We start from the raw sequence: 17,758 nt of genomic DNA, 5'->3' as shown, positions 1-17,758 counted from the left end.
CATTGCACTCCAGCCTGGGCAACAGAGCAAAAACTCCATCTTAATAATAGGCCAGGTGCAGTGGCTTACGCCTGTAATCCCAACACTTTGGGAGGCTGAGGCGGGCGGATCACCTGAGGTCAGGAGTTCCAGACCAGCCTGACCAACATGGAGAAACCTCATCTCTACTAAAAGTACGAAATTAGCCAGGCAAGGTGGCCCATGCCTGTAATCCCAGCCACTCGGGAGGCTGAGGCAGGAGAATCCCTTAAACCCGGGAGGCAGAGGTTGCCGGGAGGCAGAGGTTGCAGTGAACCAAGATCGCGCCATTGCACTCCAGCCTGGGCAACAAGAGCAAAACTCCGTCTCAAATAATAATAATAATAATAATAGGCCAGGTACGGTGGCTCTCACCTGTAATCCCAACACTTTGGGAGGCCGAGGCAGGCAGATCACCTGAGGTCAGGAGTTCGATATCAGCCTGGTCAACGTGGTAAAACTCCATCTCTACTAAAAATACAAAAATCAGCTGGATGTGGTGGCAGGCACCTGTAACTCCAGCCACTCGGGAGGCTGAGACAGGACAATTGCTTGAACCCGTAAGGTGGAGGTTGAGGTGAGCTGGGATCGTACCACTGCAGTCCAGCCTGGGTGACAGCCTGAGACTCAAAAAAACAAAACACACAATAATAATAATAATATCTGCCAATGAGTACCAAAATGTTTCTAGGTAGATCTCAACCTCCCAGTATGCTAATAAAGATGGATATTTCTTAGGTCCGTGTGTGGTACTTTTATATTCAGGATCAGATAATTAGGTGAACACCTACATTACATAATTCTAACATTTCAGCTAGGGAGAAATGTGAAAACAAAACTTTTTTTTTTTTTTTTTTTGAGACAAGTCTCGCTCTGTGGCCCAAGCTAGAGTGCAGTGGCACGATCTCGGCTCACTGCAAGCTCCGCCTCCTGGGTTCACGCCATTCTCCTGCCTCAGCCTCCCGAGTAGCTGGGACTACAGGCACCCGCCACCACGCCCAGTTAATTTTTTTGTATTTTTAGTAGAGACAGGGTTTCACCGTGTTAGCCAGGATGCTCTCAATCTCCTGACCTTGTGATCCATCCACCTCGGCCTCCCAAAATGTTGGGATTACAGGCGTGAGCTACTGCACCTGGCCCAACATTTTTTTTATTTTTTGAGACAGAGTCTCACTGTGTCACCCAGGCTGGAGTGCAGTGGCATGAGCATGGTGCTCACTGCAGCCTCAATCTTCTGGGCTCAAGCGATCCTCCTACCTCAGCCTCCTGAGTAGCTGAAACTACAGGCATGTGCCACCACCAACCCTGGATAATTTTTTTTTTCTTTTTTGTGGTTAAAATGGAGTCTCACTCTGTCGCCCAGGCTGGAGGGCAGTGGTGCGATCTCGGCTCACTACAACCTCTGCCTCCTGGTTCAAGAGATTCTCCTGCCTCAGTCACCCGAGTACCTGGGACTACAGGCGCACACCACCATGCCCGGCTAATTTTTGCATTTTTTTTAGTAGAGACAGGATCTCGCCATGTTAGCCAGGCTGGTCTCAAACTCCTGTCCTCAGGTGATCCACCCACCTCAGCCTCCCAAAGTGCTGGGATCACAGGCCTGAGCCACTGCCCCCAGCGTAATTTTTACATTTTTGTATATATTTCACCATGTTGCCCAGATTGGTATGGAACTCCTGAGCTCAAGCAATCCACTCACACCTCAGCCTCCCAAAGTAAAGCTAAACATTTTAATACAAAAGGGAACAAAATTTTTCATTCAAAGACATCATCCATAGAAAATAAAATAAACAGTCGGGCACAGTGGCTCCTGCCTGTAATCCCAGCACTTCGGGAGTCCGAAGTGGGATGGACTGCTTGAGGCCAGGAGTTCGAGACCAGCCTGGCCAACATGGGAAAATCCCATTTCTACTAAAAATGCAAAAATTAGCTGGGCATGGTGACCCACACCTGTAATCCCAGCTACTCAAAAATAATAATAATAATAATAATATAAAATAAAATTTTAAAAAAGATTTCCAGAATGAAATAATTACAGAATACAATAGAGAAGAGAGGAGAGACAATAAATTAAAGGACGGAAAGGAGAAAGGAGGCAGGAAAGGAAGGTAAGATAGAAATTTATCTGCACTGGCTAGGCAGGGTGGCTCACACCTGTAATCCCAGCACTTTGGAAGGCCAAGACAGGCAGATCACTTGAAATCAAGAGTTCAGGCCGGGCGCGGTGGCTCAAGCCTGTAATCCCAGCACTTTGGGAGGCCGAGACGGGCGGATCACGAGGTCAGGAGATCGAGACCATCCTGGCTAATATGGTGAAACCCCGTCTCTACTAAAAATACAAAAAACTAGCCGGGCGAGGTGGTGGGCGCCTGTAGTCCCAGCTACTCGGGAGGCTGAGGCAGGAGAATGGCGTAAACCCGGGAGGCGGAGCTTGCAGTGAGCTGAGATCCGGCCACTGCACTCCAGCCTGGGCGACAAAGCGAGACTCCGTCTCAAAAAAAAAAAAAAAAAAAAAAAAGAAATCAAGAGTTCAGACCATCCTGGAGAACACAGCGAGACCCTATCTACCAAAAATGCAAATACTGGCCAGACATGGTGGCGCGCCTGTGGTCCCAGATACTCGGGAGGCTGAGGTAGAAGGATCGCTTGAGTCCAGGAGGTCAAGTTGCAGTAAGCCACGATCACATCGCCATTGCACTCCAGCCTGAGCAACCGGGCAAGACACAACAACAACGAAAAAAAAAAAAAATGAGGCCAGGCGTGGTGGCTCAGCCTGTAATCCCAGCACTTTGCGGGGGCGAGTAGGGCGGATCACCTGAGCTCAGGAGTTCGAGACCAGCCTGGCCAACACGGCGGAACGCCGTCCCCACTAAAAATACAAAAATTAGCTGCGCGTGGTGGCGCGTGCCTGTAATCTGTAATTCCAGCTACTTGGGAGGCTGAGGCATGCGAATCGCTTGAACCCGGGAAGCGGAGGTTGCAGTGAGCAGAGATGGCCCCACTGCACACCCGCCTGGGCGACAGAGTGAGACTCCGTCTCAAAAATAAAAAAAAGAAAGAGAAAAAGAAAAGAAAACAAAAGAAAAAGAAAACAAAAGAATGAAAAAGAAAAGTCCGAAACCTCCTGCTCCACCGTCCGCTGGATGGGCGCGTTAGAAAAGGAGAGGTCAGCTACCCCCGCACAGCTACCGCCCCGGGTCCCTTTAAGGGAGAGTTCCGGAGGGGCGGGTCCTGCCGTTAACTCCGTCCGCGGCTAAGGAGTCGCACGGCCTATGAGAGGGGCGGTGTGGGGCGGAGCCAATGCGTACGGCGTGACGCCATCCCGCTGCGACCGGCGCTATCTGGGGCAGGTGGCTACATAGTAGTGGATGAGGTGAGCTGGGGCTCCGGGGTGTTGCTGCTGGGGGAGGAGTTGCTGGGGACCCGAGGCACCCTCGCGTGAGAGCCCTGAGAGGGGATGGCGTCGTCTGACCTCCGGGTTGTCCGGGGCGAAGGGACGAGTCACCCCAACCTTTCCGAAGCCCGGTGGAATGGACTCATTATGGACTGATCCCAAAAGCAGCCCGAGTCATCCGTCGCTGGGGCGGGGAGAGGGACACCGCGGCGGCTCCTCCGAGTGCTACCCGGGCAGTGAGCCTGTCGGGAGAGGAGGCCCAGCGGGGTGGAGAGAGATAAGGGACCAGTAACGGCCAGCGTTTATCCGTGGTATTGAGCGTTCTGTGGGTCAAATTCTCAAAGCACTCCTGCGAAATAGGCCCGCCCATTTTGCAAAAGGGGAACGTGAGGCTTCGCGAAGTTACCGCTTTGTAAGCGCTATAAAGACGAGAGGTTGGGTAGTGGGGAACGTGTAAGCATCTCTAAAATGGTGATTCAAGCCGGGCGCGGTGGCTCACGCCTCTTAATCCCAGCACTTTGGGAGGCTGAGGCGGGCGGATCACCTGAGGTCAGGAGTTCGCGACCAGTCTGGCCAACATGGCGAGACCCGGTCTTTACTAAAAATACAAAAATTAGCAGGGCGTGGTGGCGCAGGCCTGTAGTCGCGGCTACTCGGGAGACTGAGGGAGGAGAATCCCTTGAACCCGGAAGGCGGAGGTTGCAGTGAGCCGAGATCGGGCTGCTTCACTCCATCCTGGGCGAAAGAACTAAACTCTATCTCAATAAAAATAAATAATAAAATGGAGATTCAAGAACGCTAAGAAAACTGTTTCTGGGTGGAGGGGGGAACAAAAAAGAAAAAGAAAAAAACTGTTTCTGGACTAACTTGGACAGTTCTTGTGACAAAATTCATTTGGCATCATAACCACCAGAATATGAGACTTTGGAATTTGCTTTTCAGGTGATCAAAGCCACAGTAATGTCTGTAGTTCGTTCATCCGTCCATGCCAAATGGATTGTGGGGAAGGTAATTGGGACAAAAATGCAGAAGACTGCTAAAGTGAGAGTGACCAGGCTTGTTCTGGATCCCTATTTATTAAAGGTGAGAAACATTCTTGTTTCCGGGTGGCTTTGGTAAATCACCAACATGTCCTTGGTCCTGAGCAAAAAAACATTTCTCTCTCACTAAAGATGTCTTGTCTCTCATCTGCTTTGAGCTAGGCATTCTGCTGGTCTGTGAATATAACATGGTTCACACATTCCAAGAAAACAGAGTTAATGTCAGTCCACTCTAACTGTTGTAGTCATTCAGTATGCAAAGTACTGGCCGGATGAGGTGACTCACACCTGTAATCCCAGCACTTTGGGAGGCTGAGGCAGGTGGATCACCTGGGATCACGAGTTCGAGACCAGCCTGGCCAACATGGTGAAACCCCATCTCTACTAAAAATACAAAAATTAGCTGGGCATGGTGGAGCACACCTGTAATCCCAGCTACTCTGGAGGCTTAGGCAGGAGAATCGCTTGAACCCAGGAGGCAGAGGTTGCAGTGAGCCATGATTGTAGCATTGCACTCCATCCTAGACAAGAGCGAAACTCCGCCTTAAAAAAAAAAAAAAAACAGTACTGTGGGAGCAGAGAACAGAGCATCTCATTCTCCTATGAGTGCTGTAGGAAAGCAACCTTGATTAAGGGACATTTTAGCTGAATCTCAAAAAGGATTTTATCCAGCTGGGCAGTGACTCACACTTGTAATCCCAGCACTTTGGGAGGCTAAGGCAGGCAGATCACCTGAGGTGAGGAGTTCGAGACCAGCCTGGCAGCCTGTCCAACATGGCAAAACCCTGTCTCTACTAAAAATATAAAAAATAGCCTGACGTGGTGCCAGGTGCCTGTAATCCCAGCTACTCAGGAGGCCAAGGCAGGAGAATCACTTGAACTTGGGAGGCAGAGGTTGCAGTGTGCTGAGATCATGCTATTGCACTCCAGCCTGGGTGACAAGAGTGAAACTCCATCTCAAAAAAAAAAAAAAAAAAAAAAGATTTCATCCAAAGGACTCGGTGGGGGGAAGTCATTTCAGCTATGATGAGTGGTTTGTGGAAGTTCATTTAGCCATGATAGGGCATGACATTCTACAGGAACATAGTGGTTTGACAACATTGAGCCTAGAGCTTGGCATTTAGTAGGCATTCTTAAATGAATGACAAGGACAGTTGGGCTAGAATATGAAGGGTCTTTTGTGTTTTAGATTTCATCCTTATTTTTTTCTTGAGACGGGGTCTTGCTCTGTCACCCAGGCTGGAGTTCAGTGGTGCCATCTCAGCTCACTGCAACTTCCTGGTTCAACCAATTCTTATGCATCAGCTTCCTGAGTAGCTAGATTTCATCCTTTAAGCCAGCAGTCCTCAACCTTTTTGGCACCAGGGACCAGTTTCATGGAAGACAGTTTTTCCACAGAGGCAGGGTGGGGGGAGGATGAAACTGTTCCACCTCAGATCATCAGGAGTTAGTTAGATTCTCATAAGGAGCGCACAACCTAGACCCCTCCCATGCACAGTTCACAATAGGGTTTGTGCTCCTATGGGAATGTAATGCCGCTGCTGATCTGACAGGAGGCGGCGCGCAGGTGGTAATACTCATGGTGGCTCAACGCCGCTCACCTCCTGCTGTGCGGCCCTGTTCCTCACAGGCCACTGAATGATATCAGTCTGCTGTCCTGAGGGTTGGGGATCCCTGCTTGAACCCAAAGAAAGACAGGCTTGGAAACACGGGTAGGGATGAAGACTGGAGGAAAGGGAATGGGCAGAGAGGCTGCTGCAAAAGTCTAGGATGGAAATAAGGACCTGAACTAAAGTTGATGTAGTGGGGATGGAGTGGAAAAAATATTTCAGGAAGAAAGGACAGAGTCATTGATTTGTTTGCTGTGCCAGGGGGCGAATAGGTGCCGAGGATGGTTTCACATCCAAAGTTCGGCACACAGGTGGGTAGAAATGCTGTTCATTATCAAGGATTAGAAACACAGGAGTAAGCTGAAGAATTACTGCATGATCCTTGACCTTTGGGAGACCTTAGTTTGAATACTGACTCTTGTTTACCAGCTACACACATTGCTTAACCTCCCTGAACTTGTTTTCCTCATATGTAAAATGGGAATACCTGCTGCAGCAGGGTTGTTGTAAAGAATAGGTGATTCTAGGCCGGGCGCAGTGGCTCACGCCTGTAATCCCAGCACTTCGGGAGGCTGAGGCAGGTGGATCACCTGAGGTCAGGAGTTAGGGACCAGCCTGGCCAACATGGTGAAACCCCATCTCTACTAAAAAAAAAAATAATTAGCTGGGCATGGTGGCAGGCACCTGTAATTCTAGCTACGTGGGAGGCTGAGGCAGGAGAATCTCATGAACCTGGGAGGCAGAGGTTGCAGTGAGCCAAGATCGTGCCGTTGCACTCCAGCCTGGGCAACAGGAGCAAAACTCTGTCAATGAATCAGTCAATCAGTATAATAGGTGATTCTAGTTACCATTTGTAGTTTATTTGCAGTACTTTGAGCTAAGCATAGAGCTAAGTGCTTGATGTATATTATAACGTTGAATTGTCTTGATAACTTTAGAGGTGCAGGTATTAGAGCCTCATTTTATTGTGGAAAACGCTGAGCTTGGAGTGGTTAAGTGACTCACAGCTAGTGGTGAGGGTAGCATGCTTATAGGCTAGAGGGAAGGCTCCAGGGAAGGAAGAATATAAACAATATAGGAAGAGATGGTAACTGATAGAGCAAGGGTACTGAAGGGAATGACCTGGAGTGCTTAGTGAGAAGATCAACTCTGGAAATGTCATCCTGCTTTCCAAAAATTAAGCAGCTAATTTTGTGGGGTTTGTTTTTGACACAGGATAACTGTCACCCAGGCTGGAGTACAGTGGCATGATTCTAGCTCACTGCATCCTCAAACTCCTGGGCTCAAGCAGTCCTCCTGTCAGCCTCCTAGGAGGCCGATGCTAGAGGCATGTCACCATGCCTGGCAGTTGTTTTTTTTTTTTTAAGTAGAGAACGGGTGTCACTGTATCAGGCTCTAATTTTTGTACTAGAAGACTCCTTAAGTATCTTATCTTTTCCTAAGTCCTGGCTTGTTTTCCATGCGTTACTTTTTCATATTACATATTGCATTATCAGGTCACAGATGGGAACTACTGATTTGTTTCTCTCCCTCTCTCAACAGTATTTTAATAAGCGGAAAACCTACTTTGCTCACGATGCCCTTCAGCAGTGCACAGTTGGGGATATTGTGCTTCTCAGAGCTTTACCTGTTCCACGAGCAAAGCATGTGAAACATGAACTGGCCGAGATCGTTTTCAAAGTTGGAAAAGTCATAGATCCAGTGACAGGAAAGCCCTGTGCAGGAACTACCTACCTGGAGAGTCCGTTGAGTTCGGAAACCACCCAGCTAAGCAAAAATCTGGAAGAACTCAATATCTCTTCAGCACAGTGAAGGGGGAGTGGAAGAAGGAGCTAAAGGGGAAAATTGACATGTTTATGTTATGGAAAAAGAAATTTTTCTAAGTTTCATCACAAACTGTGTCCAATTTCTCTGTGGTGTTCGTGAAATAGCTAAAAGCAAATGAAGTAAAGGGCATATTATGGTTTTTCATAAAAGTTAATGGTTATGTTTCAAATTTTCATTTCAGTGAACATACTTCCACGTTACACTAAGTGTGCCTAGCAGTCTATTGCATTTTGTGAGCTCACTGTTTCAGAAGGTTTTTGTTTTTTGAGACAGGGTCTCGCTTTGTTGCCCGGTCTGGAGTACAGTGGTATAATCTTGGCTCACTGCAGCCTTGACCTCCCTGGCTCCAGCACCTTTCTACCCCAGCCTTCTGAGTAGCTGGGAACACAGGAGCGTGCCATTACACCTGGCTGATTTTTTGTAAATTTTGTAGAGACAAGGTCTCCCTGTGTTGCCCAGGCTGGTCTCGGAGCCCTGGGAGCGATTTGCCCATCTTGGCCTACAAAAGTGCTGGGATTACAGGCCTGAGCCAGTGTGCCCAGCCGGTTTCCTTATTTTCATTCAAAGGAATTTTGAATTTATCTTAGAACCTTTATTTTGAAGGAAGGAAGGAAGAAAGTTTGTTTGTTTGATTGTTTGAGATGGAGTTTCGCTGTTGTTGCCCAGGCTGGAGTGCAATGGCATGATCTTGGCCCACCACAATCTCCGCCTCCCAGGTCCAAGTAATTCTGGGATTACAGGCATGTGCTGGGATTACAGGCATATGCCACCATGCCTGGCTAATTTTGTATTTTTGGTAGAGACGGGGTTTCTCCATGTTGGTCAGGCGGGTCTTGAATTCCCAACCTCAGGTGATCCACCTGCCTTGGGCCTCAAAGTGCTGGGACTACAGGCATGAGCCACTGCACCCGGCCAGAAGAAAGCCTCTTAATATAAACAGATAAGACCACATTAAGTGAATATTGTTGATCCTATGTAGGCAAAATAAATATTTTATTTTTCTGATTTCACCAGTTCCAAAGAGAAATAACATGCTTATGGTCAGAATTCTTTCAATCAAGCTGTGTTAGTAAGAATGTTGATGTGTGGAAAATAAAATTTTATAATTCTGTGTCACTTTTCTTATATCCTAGGCTAGATTAAATAGGTATAAATTCCTAAAATCTGACACATTAAGTTGTAGGACTTCTCCCACATGCATTTGAGATGAAGAGTGAGTTTTGTTGCTATTCATTAATACACCACGATAACTTACATTTTGACTTAAGGAAGCATTGAGCAGTGTATTTCTTTTTTTCTTTTTCTTTTTCTTTTCTTTTCTTTTTTTTTTTTTTTTTTTGAGGTGGAGTCTCTGTTGCCCAGGCTGGAGTGCAGTGGCACAATCTTGGCTCACTGCAACCTCCGCTTCCTGGGTTCAAGCAATTCTGCCTCAGCCTTCTCAAGCAGCTGGGACTACAGGAGTACACCGCCACGCCCAGCTAATTTTTTTTGTATTTTTAGTAGAAACGAGGTTTCACCATGTTGGCCAGGCTGGTCTCGAACTCTTGACCTCAGGTGATCTGCCCAACTCAGCCTCCCAAAGTGCTAGGATTACAGGCATGAGCCGCTGCAACCGGCCAAAAGGGGAATATTTAAATCTTAGCTGATACACGTTTGTTTTGAGATGGAGTCTTCGCTCTGTTGCCCAGGCTAGAGCACAATGGCATGATCTCAGCTCACTGCAACCTCTGCGTCCCAGGTTCAAGCGCTTCTCCTGCCTTTGCCTCCTGGGTTCAAGCGCTTCTCCTGCCTCAGCCTCCCAAGTAGCTGGGATTACAGCCACCTGCCACCATGCCCAGCTCATTTTGTATTTTTAGTAGAGATGGGGTTTCAGCATGTTGGACAGGCTGGTCTTAAACTCCTGACCTCAAGTGATCCGTCTGCCTCAACCTGCCAAAGTGCTGGGATTACAGGCGTGATAAACTCCTGACCTCACGTGATCGTCCGTCTCAGCCTGCCAAAGTGCTGGGATTACAGGCGTGAGCCACCGTGCCCAGTCTTGATACATGTATTGTGTCAGCACAGGGTTCCCAGGATGATCACAGGCCTTGCCCGCCTCAGGGATCAATCTAGCTGGGGAAGTATGCACAGGTGCCTCCATGGCAAACAGGATATGGGTGAGGGTGAATTGAAGGTCACTTCCCAGGAGAGATGAGTTGGTGCTAGAAGTAAGCGTTGAAGCAAGAGTCTGCAGGACAGAGATGATGGGGTGGAAAGGACATTTGAGGCAGAGGAAAGGGAATGTAAAATCCACAAAGTGAATGAAAGTATAACCAGGGCTTCTGGAAGCAGATAATTGCTACGACATTTTCAGCAGTGGTGGAACTCAGAAATAGGTGAAAGTAACTAAGTAATAGTGGTTGAACGTTTTAAAGAGTGATAAAATTGCATTTGCATTTTAATAAAAGTGCATGATTGTAGAGAACGGACTGGAAGGGGACATGTTAGAGATGGGGAGACTGCAGTTCAAAGACTGGTCCTAAGACCCAAACTGAGTTGTGCAGGGAAGGACTGAATAACAGCAGTGAGGGATTGAATAACAGGTTCCAAGGTAGAACTGGTGCCAGGGTAGGTGAGTGAAAAAGGGAAGCATCTTAGACTGTCCAGATCTCCAGCAGGTGGGGCTGTGGGACTGCTTAGCCTGGAAGGGTACAGGAAAGTATCGGGTATCTCCCACACAAAAAAAAATGAGTTCGGCTGGGTGCTGCGGCTCATGCCTGTAGTCCCAGCACTTGGGGAGGCCGAGGCGAGCAGGTCATAAGGTCAGGAGTTCGAGACCAGCCTGATCAACATGGTGAAATCCCATCTCGACTAAAAATACAAAAATTAGCTAGGCATGGTGGTGGGCGCCTGTAATCCCAGCTACTCTGGAGGCTGAGGCAGGAGAATCACTTGAACCTGGGAGGTGGAGGTTGCAGTGAGCATTGCACTCCAGCCTGGTCAAAAAAAAAAAAAAAAGGCCAGGTGTGGTGGCTCACGCCTGTAATCTCAGCACTTTGGGAGGCCGAGGTGGGCGGATCATGAGGTCAGGAGATCAAGACCATCCTGGCTAACACGGTGAAACCCCGTCTCTATTAAAAATACAAAAAAAAAAAAAAATTAACCTGGTGTGGTGGCGGGCACCTGTAGTCCCAGCTACTCAGGAGGCTGAGGCAGAAGAATGGCATGAACCTGGGAGGCAGAGCTTGAAGTGAGCTGAGATCGCACCACTGCACTCCAACCTGGGTGACAGAGCGAGACTCCGTCTCAAAAAAAAAAAAAAGAGAATGAGTTCATGTCCTTTGCAGGGACATGGATAAAGCTGGCCATCATTCTCAGCAACATTTTCAGCAAATTAACACAGGAACAGAAAACCAAACACCACATGTTCTCACTTATAAGTGGGAGTTGAACAATGAGAACACATGGACACAGGGAGGAGAACTTCATACACGTGGACACAGGGAGGGGAACATCATATGTAACATAAGATTTGCAAGAAATCAAAAAGCAATTAAATATCCACACGGAAGTGAGGCAAGACTGATATTGTAGAAAAGTCAAATCAGTCGGGTGCGGTGGCTCACGCCTGTAATCCCAGCACTTTGGGAGGCCAAGGTGGGCAGATAATGAGGTCAGGAGTTCGAGAGCAGCCTGGCCAAAATGGTGAAACCCCGTCTCTACTAAAAATATAAAAATTAGCCGGGTATGGGGGCACACGCCTGTAATCACAGCTACTCAGGAGACTGAGGCAGGAGAATAGCTTGAACCTGGGAGGCAGAGATTGCAGTGAGCCAAGATCACCCCACTGCACTCCAGCCTGGGCAACAGAGCAAGACTCTGTCTCAAAAGAAAAAAAAAAAAAAGAAAAAAAAGAAAGGCAAATCAGTGATAGTAAGAATACACTTGAGAAGTTCTCTAAGAATGTAGAGGAAAAGGATAAAGGAATGGAAGTAATGAGACTGATAGTTCTGTGAGACTCAATTTTATTTTTATTTTTATTTATTTTTATTTTTTTTTTGAGACGAGTTCTCGCTCTGTCGCCCAGGCAGGAGTGCAGTGGTGGATCTCAGCTCACTGCAAGCTCTGCTTCCCGGGTTCACGCCATTCTCCTGCCTCAGCCTCCCGTGTAGCTGGGACTACAGGCGCCCGCCACCTCGCCCAGCTAGTTTTTTGGGGTTTTTTTGTATTTTTTAGTAGAGACGGGGTTTCACATTGTTAGCCAGGATGGTCTCGATTTCCTGACCTCATGATCCACTCGTCTCGGCCTCCCAAAGTGCTGGGATTACAGGCTTGAGCCACTGCGCCCAGCCGAGACTCAATTTTAAAACTCCAATATAAATAAAATAAAATTTTCAGATTAGAGTAGAACAAAAACAACAAACTAATGAAAAAAAATAGAAAACATTTTTTCTTTAGAAAAATCATGTTCTATAAAAAGAGATCCTCACAAAGACGTATCCTGGCAAAATATGTATTGAAATGCTGGAAAACTTTAAAACATTCCAGGATCTGAGAAAAGTACTTAGAACTGAAGGAAAATCAGACTGACCCTGTCTTTTCCTCTGTGATAGAAAGTTCAAAAAAACACCAGAATACCATCTACACAGTTGAGGGTAAGGGTTAGAAACCCAAGGAATAACCAGAGATTTTGAAAAAACACTTGTGTAGTCTGACATCTGTGAAAATAACATGCTTGGCTGTTTTTGCTTTGAGAGTACATATCACTAATAAGCAGCTTAAGAAAAAGATCACCTTAGTTCAACCATTGTGGAAGACAGTGTGGCGATTCCTCAAGAATCTAGAACAAGAAATACCATTTGACCCAGCAATCCCATTACTGGGTATATACCGAAAGGATTATAAATCATTCTACTATAAAGACATATGCACACATATGTTTATTGCAGCGCTACTTACAATAGCAAAGACTTGGAACCAACCCAAATGCCCATCAGTGATAGACAGGATAAAGAAAATGTGGCACATATACACTATGGAATACTATGCAGCCATAAAAAAGAATGAGTTCATGTACTTTGCAGGGACGTGGATGAAGCTGGAAGCCATCATTCTCAGCAAACTAACACAGGAACAGAAAACCAACACCACATGTTCTCACTCATAAGTGGGAGTTGAACAATGAGAATACATGGACACAGGGAAAGGAACATCACATACCAGGGCCTGTCGGGGGGCTGGGGGCAAGGGGAGGGAGAGCATTAGGACAAATACCTAATGCGTTTGGGGCTTAAAACCTAGATGACAGGTTGATAGGTGCAGCAAACCACCATGGCACATGTATATCTATGTAACAAACCTGCATATTCTGCACATGTATCCCAGAACTTAAAATGTAGAAAAAATTAAAAATAAAGCATCAGGGATCTCCAAGTTGTGCTCCTAGCATATGGTGACACATGTGTCACCAGCTCTGGGATGGAGTCCAAGCCATCTCTAAAATATTTCGAAGTTTAAATATTTAAACATTTATAAATAATCATCATTTATAAATATGTTAAAATATAAATGATGTTTAAGTACCAATGCAGAATTAAAGTATAAATATAAAATAAAAAGCATGTGAAAATATAAATAGTACCTAAGTATCATCAAAGGATGAAAATATAAATGATAATGGCCAGGCGTGGTGGCTCATGCCTGTCATTCCAGCACTTTGGGAGGCCAAGGAAGGTGGATCATAAGGTCAGGAGTCGGAGACCAGCCTAACCAACATGGTGAAACCCTGTTTCTACTAAAAATACAAAAGTTAGCCGGGCATGGTGGTACATGCATGTAATCCCAGCTACTCAGGAGACTGAGGCAGGAAAATCGCTTGAACCTGAGAGGCAGAGGTTGCAGTCAGCCGAGATCGCACCACTGCACTCTAGCCTGGGTGACAGAGCGAGACTCCATCTCAAAAAAATAAAAATAAAAATAAAATATAAATGATGTATAAGCATCATTGAAGTATTAAAATAGTACCATTGAAGCATTAAAATATAAGTGATACCTAAGTGTCATTGAAGTATTAAAATAGAAATGATACTTAAGTACCATTGAAGTGTTAACATATAAAGGATACTTGTTTATATTTTAACATATACTTTTTCCTGAGAGTCTTTGTATAAAACTTATGCTCCAGGAAGACTTGCTATGTTTATTCTATGGCTTCAAATATCTGAAGCCACACAGCTGTGAAATTGGAGTACCCTCCTTTTCCCCAGTGAAAAGTCCTGAATGAAATGGAACTCCACAGCAAAATGATAGTGGAGAAAAGCAATGCAGGCTAAGCAGCCTAATACTAAACAAAAAAGCAAGGTCAGCAAAGAAGTGTCTAGCTACACTATATTTCAGAATAAATTTAAAAGCAGGTGTCTCACGAAACAGAGCTGAGAAAATGGGGGCATGTGTGACAGTCACAGGAGCTCATCCACCCTTGAAGAGGCCTGGCCTCATGCTCTGTAGGGCTGGGCCAAGTCCTTGATACCCTGAAGAGAGCTTACTTCTCCCTCTCCTTGGAGTGTGAGAAACACACTCACCCATCCAAACCCAAAGAATGGACTTAGAGGCATGAAGAACAGTGAAAGTGAGACTTTTTTTTTTTTTTTTTTGAGACGGAGTTTCGTTCTTGTTGCCCAGGCTGGAATGCAATGGCACGATCTCAGCTTACTGCAACCTCTGCCTCCCGGGTTCAAGCAATTGTCCTGCCTCAGCCTCCCAAGTAGCTGGGACTACAGGCATGCGCTATCACGCCTGGCTAATTTTGTATTTTTAGTAGAGATGGGGTTTCTCCCTGTTGGTCAGGCTTGTCTTGAACTTCCGACCTCAGGTGATCTACCCGCCTCGGCCTCCCAAAGTGCTGGGATTACAGGCGTGAGCCACCGCGCCTGGCCAAGACTTATTTTTTTTTTTTTTTTGAGACTTAGTCTTGATCTGTCACCGAGGCTGGATGGAGTGCAACAGTGCGATCTCAGCTCACTGCAACCTCCGCCTCCCAGGTACAAGTGATTCTCCTGCCTCAGCCTCCCGAGTAGCTAGGATTAGAGGCATGCGCCACCACGCCCGGCTGATTTTTGTATTTTTAGTAGAGATGGGGTTTCACCATGTTGGCCAGGATGGTCTTGAACTTCTGACCTCAGGTGATGAACCCGCCTCGGCCCGCCAAAATGCTGGGATTATGGGCAAGAGCCGCGGCACCTGGACAAAAGTGAGACTTTTTATTAATGGTCTTGCAAGATTGGATGTGTGATGGGCAGGCACACCCAGTGCAGTTTCAACAAGCAATTTATCCCCTAGAGCACAGGTCCGTCCCTCCCCCGGTTCCTCACAGGCTGAGTAATATAGGGTTGCAGTCTTCCTGGACATCACCTAAGTTTCATTATCCCCTTATTAGGTTATATCTTGTCCCCTTCCCTACTTGAAGTTTCCATTTCCCAGTGGCAAAGCTTTCTTTCCTTTTATGGATTAGCCACCCCCGCCACTTTTCTCCCTCCCCTCTGACTTCTGTGAGTTTTATTACTCTTCCCAGATGTCTGTACCGTGCGGCTTGTCACATCCGAAAGGGAGCTGCCCAGACTTGCCCGCCTGTTTTTTGAAAATGGACCACTTAAAAAGTACTTCTTACAGGGTTCTCCACCGTTCTACTAAGCATACACTAGTTGAGGCCAGGAGGTCCTCAGCCACACAGCCTCTGGCCTCCTATCCTTGTGTTCCTTGGCCTCCATCCCACTGGCCTCCAAGGGACAGGTGCCTCTCCCTGCTCTGGGATAAAGCCCTCCTACATCCACAGGGTCCACCTCTGTCCTCCCTGGTGGCTCCTGACCATATTGACATGTTCAAATTCTACCCCAGTCAGAAAACTGCACCCCTTGAACCCTGATACTCCCTTGGCCCCCAAGATTACCAGCTTCAGGGAACCTCCCAGTTCCTACCCACCTTATGACCTCCAAACAACCCAGTCCTGAGGGCACTTTCCTCTCTGCCTCTGCAGCCCCACACGGGCCTGGAAATGGCTCCCTTTGGTGGCCAGAGCCCTTATTCCTCCCGGGTTCTCCCCCACCCCCAGGGTCCAGCTCCCTTCCTCCTGCCCTCGCCTTGGTTGCAGTATTCATGGTTATATTTGTGGCTTTTTTCTTTTTCTTTTTCTTTTTTGAGATGGAGTCTCACTCTGTGGCCCAGGATAGAGTGCAGTGGCGCGATCTCGGCTCACCGCACCCTCCACCTCCCAGGTTCAAGCGATTCTCCCACTTCAGCCTCCCGAGTAGCTGGGATTACAGGCACCCGACATCATGCCTAATTTTTGTATTTTTGTAGAAATGGGATTTCACCATGTTGGCCAGGCTGGTCTCAAACTCCTGACCTCAGGTGATCCGCCTGCCTCCCCCACCCAAGCACCCAAGGTGCTGGGATTACAGACATGAACCACCGGGCCCGACTACATTTGTAGCTTTTTTTTTATTTTTTATTTTTTGTCTTCCTGGAGGACACATTTTTCCCTCTACAGTGTCAGCCACCCAGATCCACACGTTTGCTTAAGTTATTTCCTCAGCCAGGGATGCCCTCCCTTCTTTCCCTGGGACTGATATGTCCTGCCAGCTCCTTGGGGAACTTTTTCCCCATCTATCCTCTAATTCACAGCCACCCCCGGTTACATGCTCTCTTTCCGTGCCTCTTTCACGTCTCATGAACCTGTCCATCTTGATGCTTACAACACACTCGGTCCAATCATCATTGTCATTCTGTCACCACTAGACCCGGACGGCCTTGAGGGTAGGTACCAAGGACTCCCATGGCCAGTGCCCACCGGTGCTGAAATGAATGGGAATGATGCCGTCCCAAGACCTAAAGAGAACCCTCCCAGTCCTTTCTCCTTAATTTTTTTTTGTGTGTATGTGTGTGGTTAAAATTTCTTCCTCACTTTCTTTTAAGGAAGGAGACCACTACTACGCCTGCTGCCCTCCTCCCCCCACCTTGCCTAGTTCACACGACAGGAGGAAAGAGAGAAAGAAACAAAAGTAAGATAAATAGCTAGACAATCTTGGCACCACCACCCAGCCCTAGGAGTTAAAAAAAGTAATACTAACAACATCAACCCCTGACCTAAACTACTTGTGTTATCTGTAAATTCCAGACACTGTATGAAAAAGCCATTGTAAAACTTTTTGTTCTGTTAGCTGATTTATGTAGGCCCCAGTCACGTTTTCCACGCTTGCTCTATTTGTCACGACCCTTTCACATAGACCCCTTAAAGTTGTAAGCCTTTAAAAAGGCCAAGTATTTCTTTTTTGGGGCGCTCCGCGCTTAAGACGTGAGTCTGCCGAGGCTCCCGGACGAATAAAAAACCTCTTCCTTCTCTAATCCGGTGTCTGAGGAGCTTTGTCTGTGGCTCCTCCTGCTACACTTTCTTTTCTTTTCTCTTTCTCCTTCCCTTCCCTTCCTTCCTTTCCTTCCTTCCTTCCCTGTCTTCCTTCTTTCTTTCTCTCTTTTTTTTTTTTTTGTGACAGGATGTCGCTGTGTTGCTCAGGCTGGAGCGTTGTGGGGCTTTTTGAAATGACAACATATTCCTATACTACAAAATTTAAAAGATATTGGCGGGGTGGTGTGGGGGGAACTCCACTGCCGCTGCCCCGCCCCAGGACCTGGATTCCCCTAGGCACAGTGTTACTCTTTCCTTGTGGAGTTTTCCCTGATCACTGAAGCTATGCCCTAGTCCCTTCTGCACCCGCGCTTCTGGGCACCGAACTCCTCTCGCTGGAAGTGATCGGCTTGCACTGACTGCGCTTGGGCTTCGCGCTTTCCCGCAGTGGCCGGACCTCGGCGCCGGGACAACCAGCCGACCCCCGCGGCCG

The 17,758-nt window shown here is 47.2% G+C and overlaps 1 protein-coding gene across 4 annotated transcripts in view; it reads left to right on the top strand.

The window, feature by feature from the left end:
• MRPS17 (mitochondrial ribosomal protein S17) overlaps positions 1-8,033 on the top strand; it is a 457,376-nt gene extending 449,343 nt beyond the window's left edge. For 2 of the 4 annotated variants that reach the window (XM_050783547.1, XM_050783546.1), the window contains exons 2-4: positions 3,343-3,391; positions 4,355-4,495; positions 7,605-8,033. In XM_050783547.1, the coding sequence (XP_050639504.1) occupies positions 4,373-4,495; positions 7,605-7,874 (393 nt within the window). In that variant the 5' untranslated portion in view covers positions 3,343-3,391; positions 4,355-4,372 and the 3' untranslated portion in view covers positions 7,875-8,033. The other 2 variants (XM_050783548.1, XM_050783549.1) reach the window with 2 other exon arrangements.
• Positions 8,034-17,758: the final 9,725 nt, after the last annotated feature.

The sequence above is a fragment of the Macaca thibetana genome, chromosome 3, assembly GCF_024542745.1.
Source record: "Macaca thibetana thibetana isolate TM-01 chromosome 3, ASM2454274v1, whole genome shotgun sequence".
In the NCBI taxonomy this organism is placed as follows: domain Eukaryota; kingdom Metazoa; phylum Chordata; class Mammalia; order Primates; family Cercopithecidae; genus Macaca; species Macaca thibetana.
The sequence above is the reverse complement of the archived record's forward strand: the minus strand, read 5'-3'. Positions and strand labels throughout refer to the sequence as shown.